The 14,164-nt window shown below is 40.1% G+C and overlaps 1 protein-coding gene across 1 annotated transcript in view; it reads right to left on the bottom strand.

Annotated features, from left to right (window-relative positions):
• The window catches only part of LOC105507286 (mitogen-activated protein kinase kinase kinase MLK4), a 54,677-nt gene extending 40,519 nt beyond the window's left edge, over positions 1-14,158 (bottom strand). Inside the window, exon 1 of the mRNA XM_011935713.1 lies at positions 14,030-14,158. Within this exon, the coding sequence (XP_011791103.1) occupies positions 14,030-14,093 (64 nt within the window). The 5' untranslated portion in view covers positions 14,094-14,158. The remainder of the gene's footprint in view (positions 1-14,029) is intronic.
• Between the last annotated feature and the right edge of the window lie 6 nt (positions 14,159-14,164).

Genomic DNA, 14,164 nt, shown 5'->3' with positions numbered 1-14,164 from the left:
GGAGAGATGGAGAAAAGGAGGGTGACAGAGGCAGGGAGGAGAGAAATCAGAGACCCACTTCCATTTGAAATAGCCTTTCATTCTTCCTACCCATCTATACTGTCCCAATTTTCAAGGACCAGCTTTCTTAGAAAAACCCCCTAAACATCCCACAAAATTGTGAATGATTTTATCTTCCCTATCATTTGTTACTCACATATGACATTATTTTGTCAGTTATCTTTTTACCTAAGACTTCTCTACCTAAGTTATGTACAAGCTACTTAATCTCAGGAACTGTATTTTATAGCATTCTGTGAATCCTCCATCGCCTAACATAGTGCCTTGTACATCACAATGTTCAATGGAATATCTTTTGTTAATGATAATTATCACCGATTCAAATAATAAGAATATTGCCCACCATTTACCAACTCTTTGCTATGCAGAGTTGTTTCCACACATTTAATATTTCACTTGATTGTGACACTAGTCTATGAGGCAGGAATATAATCTCCAGCTCAGAGCCTAGAAATGTTATCCAAGATCAAAGAGCTAAAACACAGAGCTGGAGTTCATCCCCAGCCCTCTTCTGTGCTGCTCAGAAGCTATTGGTTATAAGAAGAAGGCAAAGCAATCAGAAATCTCATTTGGTGAGATTAATTTTTGAATGTTCCATCCATATCAGCTAAAGGCATATTTGTTTCTCGGTCCGTATTCCCTATGAATATGAAGAAAAAAATACTTACAGAAAAAGAGATTTAGGTACCCAATCCTTTAAACCCATGTACTTAAACCACAGAAAGAGGCTGAGACAACAAAAAAAAATACAGGGGAATTAATTAGCTTTTTTTTCATCAGCTGCATTATCTTTTCCTTCTAGAAATACCATTAATTTCACCTTTAAACAATAATTGTTCCTGCCACGAAAAGACCCCAAATTAACGATCAAAATGGCTTGCAGTTCTGTAAAACTTTGTTTCTCAAAGCACTTTTATACACATTATCTCCCCATTCTTACAAACCTCCAGATAGGCAGACATGGGAAAGGACTGATGAAAATAGGCTTCAAAATACTTCCTTGCCTCCTGATCCACACCCCAGACCCCAAGTAAGGGCTGGCAGCCCTTGCGATGCAAAGGTCAAAGAAAGGCTGCTCTAAATAATGAAAACAGCGTCAAAAGTGAGAACTAAATACCAAACACTAACAAACTTCATTCCCAAATAAATGTGATGGCAGCGTATGATATTAGTAGACTTGGTTCTGACAGTTTCAGAACAGCAGCCCCCATTCCTCGGTCCAAAGTTTCCACAGGAGCCAGGCACCTCCACACTGTGGGCTCACAGAAAACAAGTTCAAATCACACTCCAAATGTCAACCCTTTAGGGTTCCATGAAAGGCCCATTGTTCTGGATTCCATTTCAGAGGTGTTCAGCAGAATTCCTGGAATTCCATATCTTTTGGGCAATGTGACTGAAACCAAAAATAGCCCGTCCCACAACAGGTAATATAATGGGGCACACCGCCAGGTTTCAGCCTAAAGACACGTGGTTGGCAGCCAACTTCCGCTTCCTGTCATTCACGCAGGCAGAACCACGGTGCACTAGCTGGTCACCACTGATTTTAATGTACAAACCAGGCAAACCAACTTTTTTGGTCACAGAAATGGTAAATTCTTGTGAGTATCCTAGCAACAACTGTTTGAGCACCCTTTCCTGTGACTTCAGTCAAGATTTTTGACCCTCGTTAGCCCCATTCTTTAACAACTGGCCTTTACAAACTTGTACTTAGCCTACTTACTCAACCATGAGGCACTGAATTTTTTTCAGCTCCTTTGAAGTTTCACATTGGTATTTTCAGAATTATAGTATATAACGTATATTTTTTAAAAAAGCAATTACTATGTACAGCATGTTCTCAACATTGATGGGATCACTGTGTCCAAATTCCATTTAATGAGTCAAATGAGTTTCGATTAATCTTTAACTGGAAATGTATTATCCAAAAAAATGTCATAAGCAAGAAAACAAGTTGAGAAAAGCAATAATGTGAAAGAGTATATTAACAAAAAACTTTACCAAACTTTATAAATTTCAACTTTGAGGACAATCCACAATTTATATGGAATGAATGATAATTTTCTAAATTTACATATAGCATAGAATGTTTCTCATATTTCTTTCCACCAATTCCCCAGTGGCACCAGTTCCCCTTCACCCCAGCACCATCTGCCTCCCCGCTTCCCCCAACTCCCACCCCAGACACATACCCCCCACTCACTATCCAGCCTATGGAATAAAGCCCACACTTTCATTTTGGCCCCCGTCCCTTCTCAATCTCATTCTATAAAACTCTGTTTCTCAAAGCACTTTTATACACATTATCTCCCCATTCTTACAAACCTCCAGACAGGCAGACATGGGAAAGGACTGATGAAAATAGGCTTCAAAATACTTCCTTGCCTCCTGATTCACACCCCAGACCCCAAGTAATCTTTCCAGCTCTCTTTTGTACTCTCCCAAATGAACCCTATATTCTAACAATTCCTTGTGCCATTTCCCAAAACTACAGCATTGGCTTTTTCTGTCTCCCCACCTCCCTGTGCCTCCTTACAGAATGGAATGCCTTCCTCTTCTGCCCTCTATAAAACTCACACTTCCTACTGGACCTTCCACTCAGTCAGGGCACCAGCACTGAGCTCTTAGTCCAGGCCTCCATGGCATTAACTGTGAAGCCGCTTACAAGTCCACTGGCCTTTGGAATCGCGACACTTTCTGCTCCAATATTAGATGAGTCTTTAAGCAACATCTTCCCATTGCTTTTTGCCTAACCTCAGCTACTTCTCTGCATTCTAATACATTTAGACTGTACCTTGCCCATTACACTTAAATCCTGTCTTGTCTTCCTTGTTACAGTCTTATCTTACTAAATTGTAAGCAGCTTGAGGACAGAATTTGTGCCTAATTAATCTTTTTTTTAATACTGCACAGCAACTGGCATCTTAACAGGCTCAAGTGTTTGTTGAATGAATGAGGAAATTAATAATGAATACTCTTCGGGGAAGAATGAATATGAAGAAGACAAATTATTATAAGCTTTTTCTTTCATGCTAAGTCAGCTGCTAATTACAGAAAATTGATTCACCTCTAACCTCCTAAAGAAGTATTAGGATCCTGGACATTAAGAAATGAAGACTGTTGGCCAGATGCGGTGGCTCAGGCCTGTAATTCCAGCACTTTGGGAGGCTAAGGTGGGAAGATCACTTGAGCCCAGGAGTTCAAGACCAATCTGGGCAATACAGTGAGAACTCCTACAAAAGAATTTAAAAATTGGCTGGGCATCATGGCACTCGCCTGTAGAGTCTCAGCTATTTGGGTGGTTGAGGTAGGAGTATGACTTGAGCCCAGGAGGTTAAGGCTGTCGTGGGCCATGACAGCACTGCTGCACTTCAGCCTGGGCAACAGAGCAAGACCCTGTCTCAAAAAAAAAGAAGAAAACAAAAGACGAAAGAAGGAAGAAGGAAGAAAGAGGAGGAGGGGGAGGAGAAGAAGAAGAAATGAAGATTGCTTTAAAAATAATTATAGCAAAACAGTTATTTGAATATTGATCTATCAGTGGCATTTGATACAGCTGATCATTCTTCCCTGATACACTTTCTTCACTGGTCTCCACACTTCTGATTTTTCCCTTTACTTCTAGCTATTCCTGGGTCCTCCCTATCTCCCTGACCTCTAAAGACTGGAGACTACTAGGACTCAGGCCTTGGACCTCTGTCTAGTTTTTTCTTATTTACACTCACTCCCTAGATAATCTCAGTCAATCTCAGGGCTTCACATACCTTCTCATGCTGATGACTCTCACATTCATATTTCTAACCTGGTTCCCCTTCATCTAATTTCAAAACTGCTGCCAGTATAGTCCTGTTAATATATAAATCAGACCACAGTTCTCCTCTGTTCAAAACTCTCTTGTGTCGTAGTAAAAGTCAAAGACCCTGTAGGCCCTGAAGACTGCATGGTCTGAGAGATCCCTGCTTCTCCCTCATGTCCTGCTGTTCTGCCCACCTTCACTTTTCTCCCAGCACACTGGCCTCCTGTTTTAGAAATCTTGCAATTTCTGTTCCCTGTAACAAGCATGTTCTTTCCCAGATGACCCACTTCCTCACTTACTTAGATTCTGCTGAAAATCCATCTTTTCTGCAAGACTTGGCTTAGACACGCAATCTTTGACTGCTCAACTCAACATTTCCATCCTTCTTTGCAACTTTAATTTTTATACTGAGCACCTACCACTCTCCAAGATACTACGCATTTTATTATTTATTTTGCTTAATGTCTGTCTCAATCACTAGAATGCAAGATCCTTAAGGGAGGAATTTGTGTCTGCTTTGTTCACTACTCAATACCAAGCACCTAGGAGAGTTCTGCACATAGTATATGATCAACAGGTAACTATTGTATAAATGAATGAGCTAGCATACTAAATACAAGAAGAAAGGCTTCTGTAAAGAAAAAACAGATGTGGTAAGCTAAAACAGAACTTCACATTGCTCGTATACTGAAATAAAATCCATCTTTCATGGGACAAGCCTTTTCATGGACACATAGTATACACAGTTTTAATGAGAAAATCACTTACATTTCATTGTATGTAAAGTCTAGCTCTAAATTTCTATCATGTTAGCATTTTAATAGTCAAGGAACATAATAAAGCAAACTGAGGCAGAAATCTTCCATAATATTCTACATTAATATATTAGTAAGAACGTAACATATTTAATACAACCGATGCATTATTTACAGAAAACCTGAAACAAAATAAACCACTTAAAATCACATGAAGCCAAATCTTCAGAAGTAATAATTCAAACATCCTATATGCCATCAAGATACTTCCCCAAATGGAACATGATTTGCTCTTTTCCCAATAGCTTAAAAAATGCACAAACCAGTAATGAACCCTGGTAGTGAAACAGTTACAAGAGCAATTTAATACTTTATGCCTCCACCTTGACCCAACTTATCAACCCAAGTCACAAGCAGGCCTGCCAAAGTGTACAGATCTCAGCGCACCTGCAGGGAACAAGGCTCAGAACTGTTTCCTCATACTGCAGGCTGCCTGGAATCACCCAAGTTAGCCAAATTAAAAAGACTCTCATCTCCAACTAAAATGAACAAATATCTTATTAAGTGACACCTGATTTTGCATAATGAATAAAAATAATAATGTTATTAGGCTGCAAAGAGTTGTAGAAAATGTTTAGGTACCAATGAGTTCACACACACAAATCAGGAAATATTTAAAGCACAAATATTTTAAATGTAAAACACTTTGAAGTGTTTCTAAGTAAAATATTAAAATGAATATAGTTGACAGCTTGCATTTACATTCTGTCTTACAGTTTACCAAATTCTTTGACATTTATGAGGAATTGGCAAACTAGAGCCCACAGGCTAAATCCAGCACAATGCCTCTTTTGTAAATAAAGTTTTATTGGAACACTGCCACACTCATTTGTTTACATATTGTCAAGGATGTTTTTGGCTACAACAGCAGAATTACACAGTTGCAAACAGAGACCATATGGGCTGCAAAATCAAAAATATTTACTATCTGGCCCTATACAGGAGAAATTTACCGACCCCAGACATACACTATCTCACTTAATCCTCACGTCACCCTATTCAGAAAGCTAGTGGAGTCAGACAGAGCTCAAACCTTCTACCACAACAACACTATTTGTCCTCAAATGTGAAAAGAACAGATGCACTGAGATATTCCTTTTCCCAGAGTCATAATGCAGAATACATCAGGCATACTGTCACCTGGCTCCTGCTACGACTCACCATACACTTATTAGCAGACAGTTACTTCATTGGGATATAGTCTATAGCCAATGGAAGAATTTCTATATCAACCCAGTTAACATATAAGAAGGAATCCACAAATCTGGTCCTCAGAACTATAGCTTTCAAACTTTACTCTATATCTGAATCATCTGGAATCTTCAAAGAAAAATTATTGTCTCATCAGAAAGTAACATAGATTAATGGACGCCTAAGGGTTAAATCTATGTTAAAGCAAATTAGTAAAATGTTAATGGTAGAATCTAGACAGTGGGATTATAAGTGAAATAATTTTTATAAGTGAATAATTTTAAGGGAATTATTTATTTATTGACAGCATCTGACTCTATCACCCAGGCTGGAGTACAGTGGCACGATTTCAGCTCACTGCAACCTCCACCTCATCGGTTCAAGCAATTCTCCTGCTCAGCCTCCCAAGTAGCTGAGATTACAGGCATCCACCACCACGTCTGGCTAATTTCTGTATTTTTAGTAGAGACAGGGTTTCACCATGTTGGGCAGGCTGGTCTCGAACTCCTGACCTCAAGTGATCCACCCACCTCAGCCTCCCAAAGTACTGGAATTACAGTGTGAACCACTGTACCCAGCCTTAAGTAAAATTTTAATTTTCACTTAAAATGATTTCAGTTCTATACATTCCAAGATTTTCAAAATAAAATATTAGGGAAAAAAATGCATTGCTTATTCCTAAGTTTCACTGAAGCAGAATATCCCAAAATGAGACAGAACATGTTATTTTTGAAAAGTTCTCAGGGAGATTCTGATGCCACAGTAGGTATGGGAACTACTGCTAAAGAGTGTCAGTCTGTATCAACAGAACTAATCATTTAGCCTACAGGTTCTCAAAGTACGGTCTAGGGATCCCTGGGGTTCCCTAAGATGGCAACAGTGTGAATGCAGAAGCAGATATGAACATCCATCTGTCTTCTCTCACAGTCTGGCATGAAAGTGAACTCCACCAAGTGCAAAGAAATGCCACCATCCTCATTAAATTTGTTTTGGAAAATATGGGAGTTTTCCCATTACAGATGCCATGTTAAGATGTAATGGAGTCTATTGTTATATTCATATTATTAAACATTTTTAAAATTTATCATTTTAAATTTCTAATATGATAAATATCAATTGCTATAAAGCAAAGCTCTTTGGGAGTCCTGAAAGCAAATATATGAGAACTGTCAATCCAGGCAATACACAGAGACAATAAAACACAAGTTCCAGGATCAGAGGTCCCAGATTCAATTCTTAGTTCTACCCTTTGATGGGCTGAATGACTTTGATCAAGTCAATTAATCATTGAGTTCAGTTTTTTTCTTTTACCTGTAAGTTGGGGATACTTAGAGTGTCACCTCAAAAGGTTATAGTGACAAATAAATGAGGATCAATTGTGAGTAGTGCTCAGCATCTAGTATGCCCTAAATAAATGGTAACAACTAATCTTGTTACTACTAGGTTGGTGCACAAGTAATTGTGGTTTTTGCAATGATTAATACTATTGTTTAAAGCACTCAACATGAAGCAATATTTGGAGAAGATGAATTTTAAAAACTAAATTTCCACCGCCTAGCGGTCAACTGTACAAATTTAAGTTTCAGGCTCCAAAATAAAGCTATCACAGCTCTCCCAGGTCCCCCACAAAACCTTCTGCCTGTTAAAATTCCTTCATTGGGGTGCTTTTACTTTTCGGGAGCCCTGGATTACCTCAGAGGGTTTGGGGAGCCTCAGAGGGTTTGGGGACAGTCATTAACATTTGGAGTTAAGATCATCAGCCTGACATGGTAAAGCTAGAGAATATTTTCTAATTTTGGAGGGAGTTAGAAATCAGAGAGAAAATGTGGTCTAAATTAATTCAGTAAACAAATTGCAATGCTAAAAACTAGGCTTGGATTGTAAATGATAAACAATGTGGTCAAACTAATGTCTAAGTAAGTTATTTTAGTTTTTATTATCGCCATTCTGACAATCTATGATAGTACAGTCATAAAGCAAATGACGCCAAGCTTATGCTTCTCTGTCTGTAGATGTGTCTTCTCGCAGCAGATCATACTACAGTACTCCTCAATAACCATCAATGGCTCTTCCTTGTCTCTTCAATAGTCCATACATCTTAACATGGTATCCATGACACTCACTGCCTGACCACACGCTAAATGCCTGTTTCCTTCCCCCCAAAAAACCCTTTCTCCACTTTTCATTCTAGTTACACTTAACTACTCATTGTTCCCTGAAAAAGCCATATGTTTTTATGCCAGTATTTACCTAATTGCCTTTAATGGGTTAGGAAACATTAAACAGATTTTTCCTACAGGACTTCTGACAAATCTCCCAAGAAACGAATACAGTATCAGACATCAAGACAATCAGGCTCAATGAAGTGATATAACTTCTCAAGGTCACACAGCTAGTAAATGAGGATACTGATATTCAAATCCAGATCTGACTGATTTTAAAGGCAATGCTAGGTAGAGCCAGAGGTGGTGGCTCTTACATGTAATCCCAGCACTTTGGGAGGCTGAGGAGGAAGGATGATGGCTTGAGTCCAGGAGTTTGAGACCAGCCTGGGCTACACAGCAAGACTTTGTATTACAAAAAAAAAAAAAAAAAAAGCCAATGCTCTTTCCCTTAGCTACACTATTCTGGTAAGTTTAGCACTTAAATGCTAGTGTGAGAAAGCAGGGCTTACAAATGACCTTCTTAAATGGGTAGAGTAGATAAATACTTTCCTCTGTCTCCTTTACCCTGCTTTGATATACCTCTTACAACTACAAAAAATAAGGCATTGCCTATTTTTTAAAACATTTTAAAATTTGTAGTCCAGGGTGTCACTATGTTCCCCAAACTGGTCTCGAACTCCTGGGCTCAAGCAATCCTCCCACCTTGGCCTCCCAAAGTGCCAGGATCATAGATAGGTATGAGCCACCACACCTGGCCAGCTACTTACTTTTTAATACACAAGCATGAAAATGATGGGGGAAGATGTGGTGACTCTTTTGTGACTGCTATTCTTCTAAAAGTCTAACCTTTTGCTAACCTTGTTTCAAAAGCAGATGTAGATCTCAGTTACGATTGGGACATCTGGAATGACTTCTCTGTGCCTCCTGGAACAGGAAGCAGCTATAGCATGAAGCTACATGTCCTGAGTATAACAACAGAAAAGAGAAGGGGACTTATGTCTTATAACTGATAATAGTGAAATTAATAGCTTCCCCAAATCACTCTGATGAGCTACTTAAACATCTTACTTGGAGATTACATTTTCCATAATTTTCTCAGATAGTTATTTTATTTACACAGGACTAATGAAAAAAAGCTAAAACAAAATTTATATTCCTTTTGCAGTTTGTCATAGGAAGAGCTCCAAATGGCATTTCATAATAAGTACAACTATTGTAGATGTAGTTGTAGTTGTAAATAATACTGTAGATAGATAATAATTATTCCCAAAAGACTAAAAATATTGAGATAATAAATGCTTAATCATTGAAATAAAAAGCATAAAAGTAAGTAGCTACCATAATTTGTGGCTCAGCTCCCCATGGAAAGCTTATTTCCTCTCAAGAAAAAAAAAAAAAATAGAACACAATAAGCAATATCACAAAAAGAAAAAGGAAACCATAAATGATGCCACATAATCTTTTTTTTTTTTTTTTTGAGACAGAGTCTCACTCTGTCGCTCAGGCTGGTGTGCAGTGGTGCAGTCTCGGCTCACTGCAACCTCCGCCTCCTGGGTTCAAGCAATTCTCTGCCTCAGCCTCCCAAGTAGCTGGGATTACAGGCACCCGCCACCGCACCCGGCTAATTTTTTGTATTTTTTGTAGAGACGGGGTTTCACCATCTTGGCCAGGCTGGTCTTGAACTCCTGACCTCGTGATCCACCCGCCTCGGCCCGTGAAAGATGCCACACAATCCTATTTCAATCTTGCACTTCTGCAGTTTTTGTTTAAAACTCTTAAATGAAATTCTAATATTTCAAACCATCCTTAGTAATTCTTATGTTGCAGATTTTATCTTCACTGCCCCCTGGGAACTTCTCTGCAAAATACTTCCATTGCTACCACTCTGGGCAGAGTCGGTGCTCCCTCTCATACAGACAACCTTGAAAGCCGTCACTTGAGCCCACTGCGGTCCCTTCTCCACAGAGGCCAGTACCGTCACTCAGAGTGAAACCTCCATGGGCACAGCAGAGGGAGGCCTGCCAGGCCCGCCCCATGTGTGCCTTTCCTCATCAGCCTTCTCCTCACACCTCCAATATGGAAGGCGCATTTTTGCTTCCTCTTTCCTTTGCCTGGGTCTTTGCTTGACTAATTCGTGGCCCTTTCTCAGAGTGCCTTCCCTGGAGAGCCACTGTGTGAAACAGTACCCCCATCCTCCACGCTACCACTCTCTGCCCCTTACCATGCTTAATTTTCTTGACGGCACTTACTAATCTCTTTGTGATTACGTGACTGCCATCTATCTTCCCCGTCAGACTAAGCTCTATGATGGCAGATTTGTTGTCATTGATGTCTGGCTTGCCATGTGTCCCTGAGGCCCAGAAGTGACTGGCACAGGGTGGGCATTCCAAAAGTGTTAAATGAGTTCCAGCTCTCCACGACGTTTTTCTTTTCTGCAAATGCATATAACACCGATGATTTTCACAGTAACCTGAAGTTGCTTTCTATTGTTCTCTGGGGAATGCATATAGGTAGACTTATATAAAATATTTTCTACTTATTTTGCATCCAGGAGGGAGTTACAGGGCCTAGTATTTATTTAAAACATAAATGACGCTTAAAGCTTGCTAACTTGGCACAACTTTCAATCTGTTGCTACCTGTTAGAAAAAGGACAAAGTTGTTTATATCATTCACAACATATCAGCTATTATCTAGACATAGATATTCCCCCACAAGATATGATAAAACTTAAGAAGATCTACTAGAAAAGATAAGAGAAAATCTGTCAAGAATAACATATTCTCCAGACAAATTTAAACATTTGTTTAAAACAGTGATTTCTGCCCGGGCGCGGTGGCTCACGTCTGTAATCCCAGCACTTTGGGAGGCCGAGGCGGGCGGATCACGAAGTCAGGAGATCGAGACCATCCTGGCTAACACGGTGAAACCCCGTCTCTACTAAAAATACAAAAAAATTAGCCGGGCATGGTGGCGGGCGCCTGTAGTCCTAGCTACTCGGGAGGTTGAGGCAGGAGAATGGCGTGAACCCGGGAGGCTGAGGCAGGAGAATGGCGGGAACCTGGGAGGCGGAGCTTGCAGTAAGCCGAGATCACGCCACTGCACTCCAGCCTGGACGACAGAGCAAGACTCCGTCTCAAAAAAAAAAAAAAAAAAGTGATTTCCACTGAATTTGGCTCCAAGTAGTCTTCTATTAGCTCTTTGGTACATGGGTACACTTTGGAGTGAAAATAAAATTCAATATTGATTTTTAAAACCTTGTTTACGTTATCACTAACTCACTACCACCATTAGCAAATATCCAATAAAGTCAAACAAAACATACTGCAGTTGAGTATATGTTATACTCAAAAGTCTAAACAAGAAGTTATAGCTTCATATATCAGCAGAGAATGTCAACTCTGCATTTATTCATTGAACAAATAAAATCAGATATTCAGGATAAAGACCATGTGTAAGACACCATGGTTTGCACATTCTAGACCCCAGTCACACTTTTCACTTTATAGTAATTGAATAACTATGATAATGGTCATATTGTAACAAATACTTGGCCAGGCTAGTGACTAGCTAATTAAGTCTTTTATAAGAGTGCAACAATTTAAAGCAAAGGGAATCTTGCCTGACAATTATAGAAATTAAAATACTCCATGAAGTTTGGCAATTTATTCTGAGACTGAAAAGTCTTTCAAAAACTAAGTAGCAGCATGTAATCACCTTCAAATTATGCAATATCTACTGAATATACAGTAGTCTATACTCCATATACAAGTTTTTCTGGTGTCGGTAAAGACTGTTTGGCCATAGTTATTGTTCCAGGGTCATGTTAGTTCTTTTTACCATTTAATAATATTAGGAGTTCTTTAAACATTTATATTTTATAGAACTTTATAGAAATTTACTATTTGCATTAATTGCTATGGATTTTGTTTGATCCATAAATCCTATGGATTGTTAATCCATAGGAATGGATCAACATTTTTTCAAACATGCTTTAAAAACATTAGCAAACATTCTCTACCCTGTGTTGTGTGAACTTTGAAAAATATTGCAACCAAACAAAACTAAGTACAATGTAAAAGTTAAAGGGCCTATGCCCTTGAACTTTTTAGCCTAAGGACCAGTACCACCCAAGTGTTTGCTTGTGTTGATGATTTGGATACATTTGTAGAATGTTGGGTTCTGTGTTGTCACAGAGTTGCTGCAACTACCAAGAGGCAGGGGAAGGAATGAATGGTGCTGTTGATGTCCTTAAAATACCTGGTTCTGCAGAAAACTCCCAGCAGACACAGGCTTTCAGGACACCACTGGAAAGAGGGCGTATGGGACACATGGACAAGTCACCCATTCTATGGCAGCACCTGGTCAGACATTTCTTTTATTGAAAAAAAATTACATTATTGAAAGAAAAGTGTATTTTAGGAAATTGCACTCTGTTTTTACTATAACATAGTTCAAAAGCAAGCAATGCTACAGTCCTTCACACAGTCTGTCAAAGTACTAAGAATACACCACTACCACTACCACTACCACTACCACTAATAACATATTTTGTTACATTTGCTCTCATCGCCTAAGCAGATGCAATCTAAGTTATAGAGAGACTTGGGGGGAAGGAGGATCATGAAATAAAACCTAACGCTTATGCTTAGCTACAATATTCCAATTATTTACAATTCCCAGTGAAAATGCTACATTAGTAATTTTCAAGTAAATTTCTTCTTGTCACTCTTCTTTAGGGACAATGTTTTCACTTGAGCTAGCTCCTGTCCTAGCAGGTTTCACAGGATTGAAAGACTCCAACTGTTGTAGGCCAATGCCAGTTCTGGCTGCATGCTTTAACCTTTCATGGGATTTCAGCTCATTCTAAGAATATGAAGTGATCTTCAATATTAAAGAACCAACATCAAACAGCAATTCTATAGGCTCTTTTATACAGCAAAGTTTCATAGGATTTGCATTTAAGCCATTTGTCAGTTCTTTACTGACATCTGGAAAATCTACCCTGATTTATAAACAAAATCAATGACACTGGCCAGGTCTTCAGGGTTTCAAGTACCTGTGCAAGGACAATGCACTTGTTATTAACCCAAAAGTGCATTACAGTGCACACCATGCCTCTTGTCTGGAGAAAAGAAGCCATTGAACCAATAACAAAATCATATTTCACGTAGAGACACTTTTTTTTTTTTTTTTTTGAGACAGAGTCTCACTCTCCTAGGCTGGAGTGCAATGGCGCGATCTTGGCTCACTGCCACTTCCGCCTCCCGAGTTCAAGTGATTCTCATGCCTCAGCCTCCCGAGTAGCTGGGATTACAGGCGCCTGCCACTACGCTGGGCTAATTTTTGTACTTTTAGTAGAGAAAGGGTTTCGCCATGTTGGCCAGGCTGGTCTCACTGACCTCAGGTGATCCGCCCGCCTTGGCCTCCCAAAGTGCTGGGATTACAGGTATGAGCCACGCGCCCGGCCCATAGAGAGACATTTGAATGAAAAAAGTCTTTGGAAAAGGTAAGAGACATAAAGTCATATTTTGGATAGGCAAACAGCAACCTCAATACAGCACTTGTAAAGTTGACGTCCCCGAGTGCATTCGAGGACTTTGATGAAGGCCACTGGGCGAGGACCATCACGGGTTCCATCTAATCTGCAGAAGGCCTCGGTTTGCAAAGTCCTACCCAGATGAATCACCTCTGGTATTGAAAGGCCTGACTGCCCCCTGAGGTTTCTAGGAGATCCAGGTATTTTACAAATGTTTCATCTACAAGCAAGTCTGGTCTGAGCTTTTTTAAAAAGCACCCAAAGGCAAGTCAAGGTTAAGCGTGTCACCAGCCCCAAAACAAGTAACTAAGGACTAGCTGGACCTCCAGGTCCTGAAGGCCTGGGCATGAGCTGCTGCTGGCGCCCTAAGGCTGACTCCCGTCTCTTTCCATGTGGTACTATGTCCTGTGGAGCCCGCCCTAGGCTGGCACGAAGGTAGTCTTCCTCCACCTCCCTCTGGCCCCACTTACTGTTGCTGGACTTGAGGTCCCGGTGCAGGATGGGCACGAAGGCCTCTTCGTGCAGGTAGAGCATGCCCCGCGCTATCTGCACAGCCCAGTTGACCAGCACGTGCGGAGGGATGCGGCGCGCGCGGCGGGGGCCGG

The sequence above is a fragment of the Colobus angolensis genome, unplaced genomic scaffold, assembly GCF_000951035.1.
Source record: "Colobus angolensis palliatus isolate OR3802 unplaced genomic scaffold, Cang.pa_1.0 Scaffold148, whole genome shotgun sequence".
Lineage (NCBI taxonomy): Eukaryota > Metazoa > Chordata > Mammalia > Primates > Cercopithecidae > Colobus > Colobus angolensis.
The sequence above is the reverse complement of the archived record's forward strand: the minus strand, read 5'-3'. Positions and strand labels throughout refer to the sequence as shown.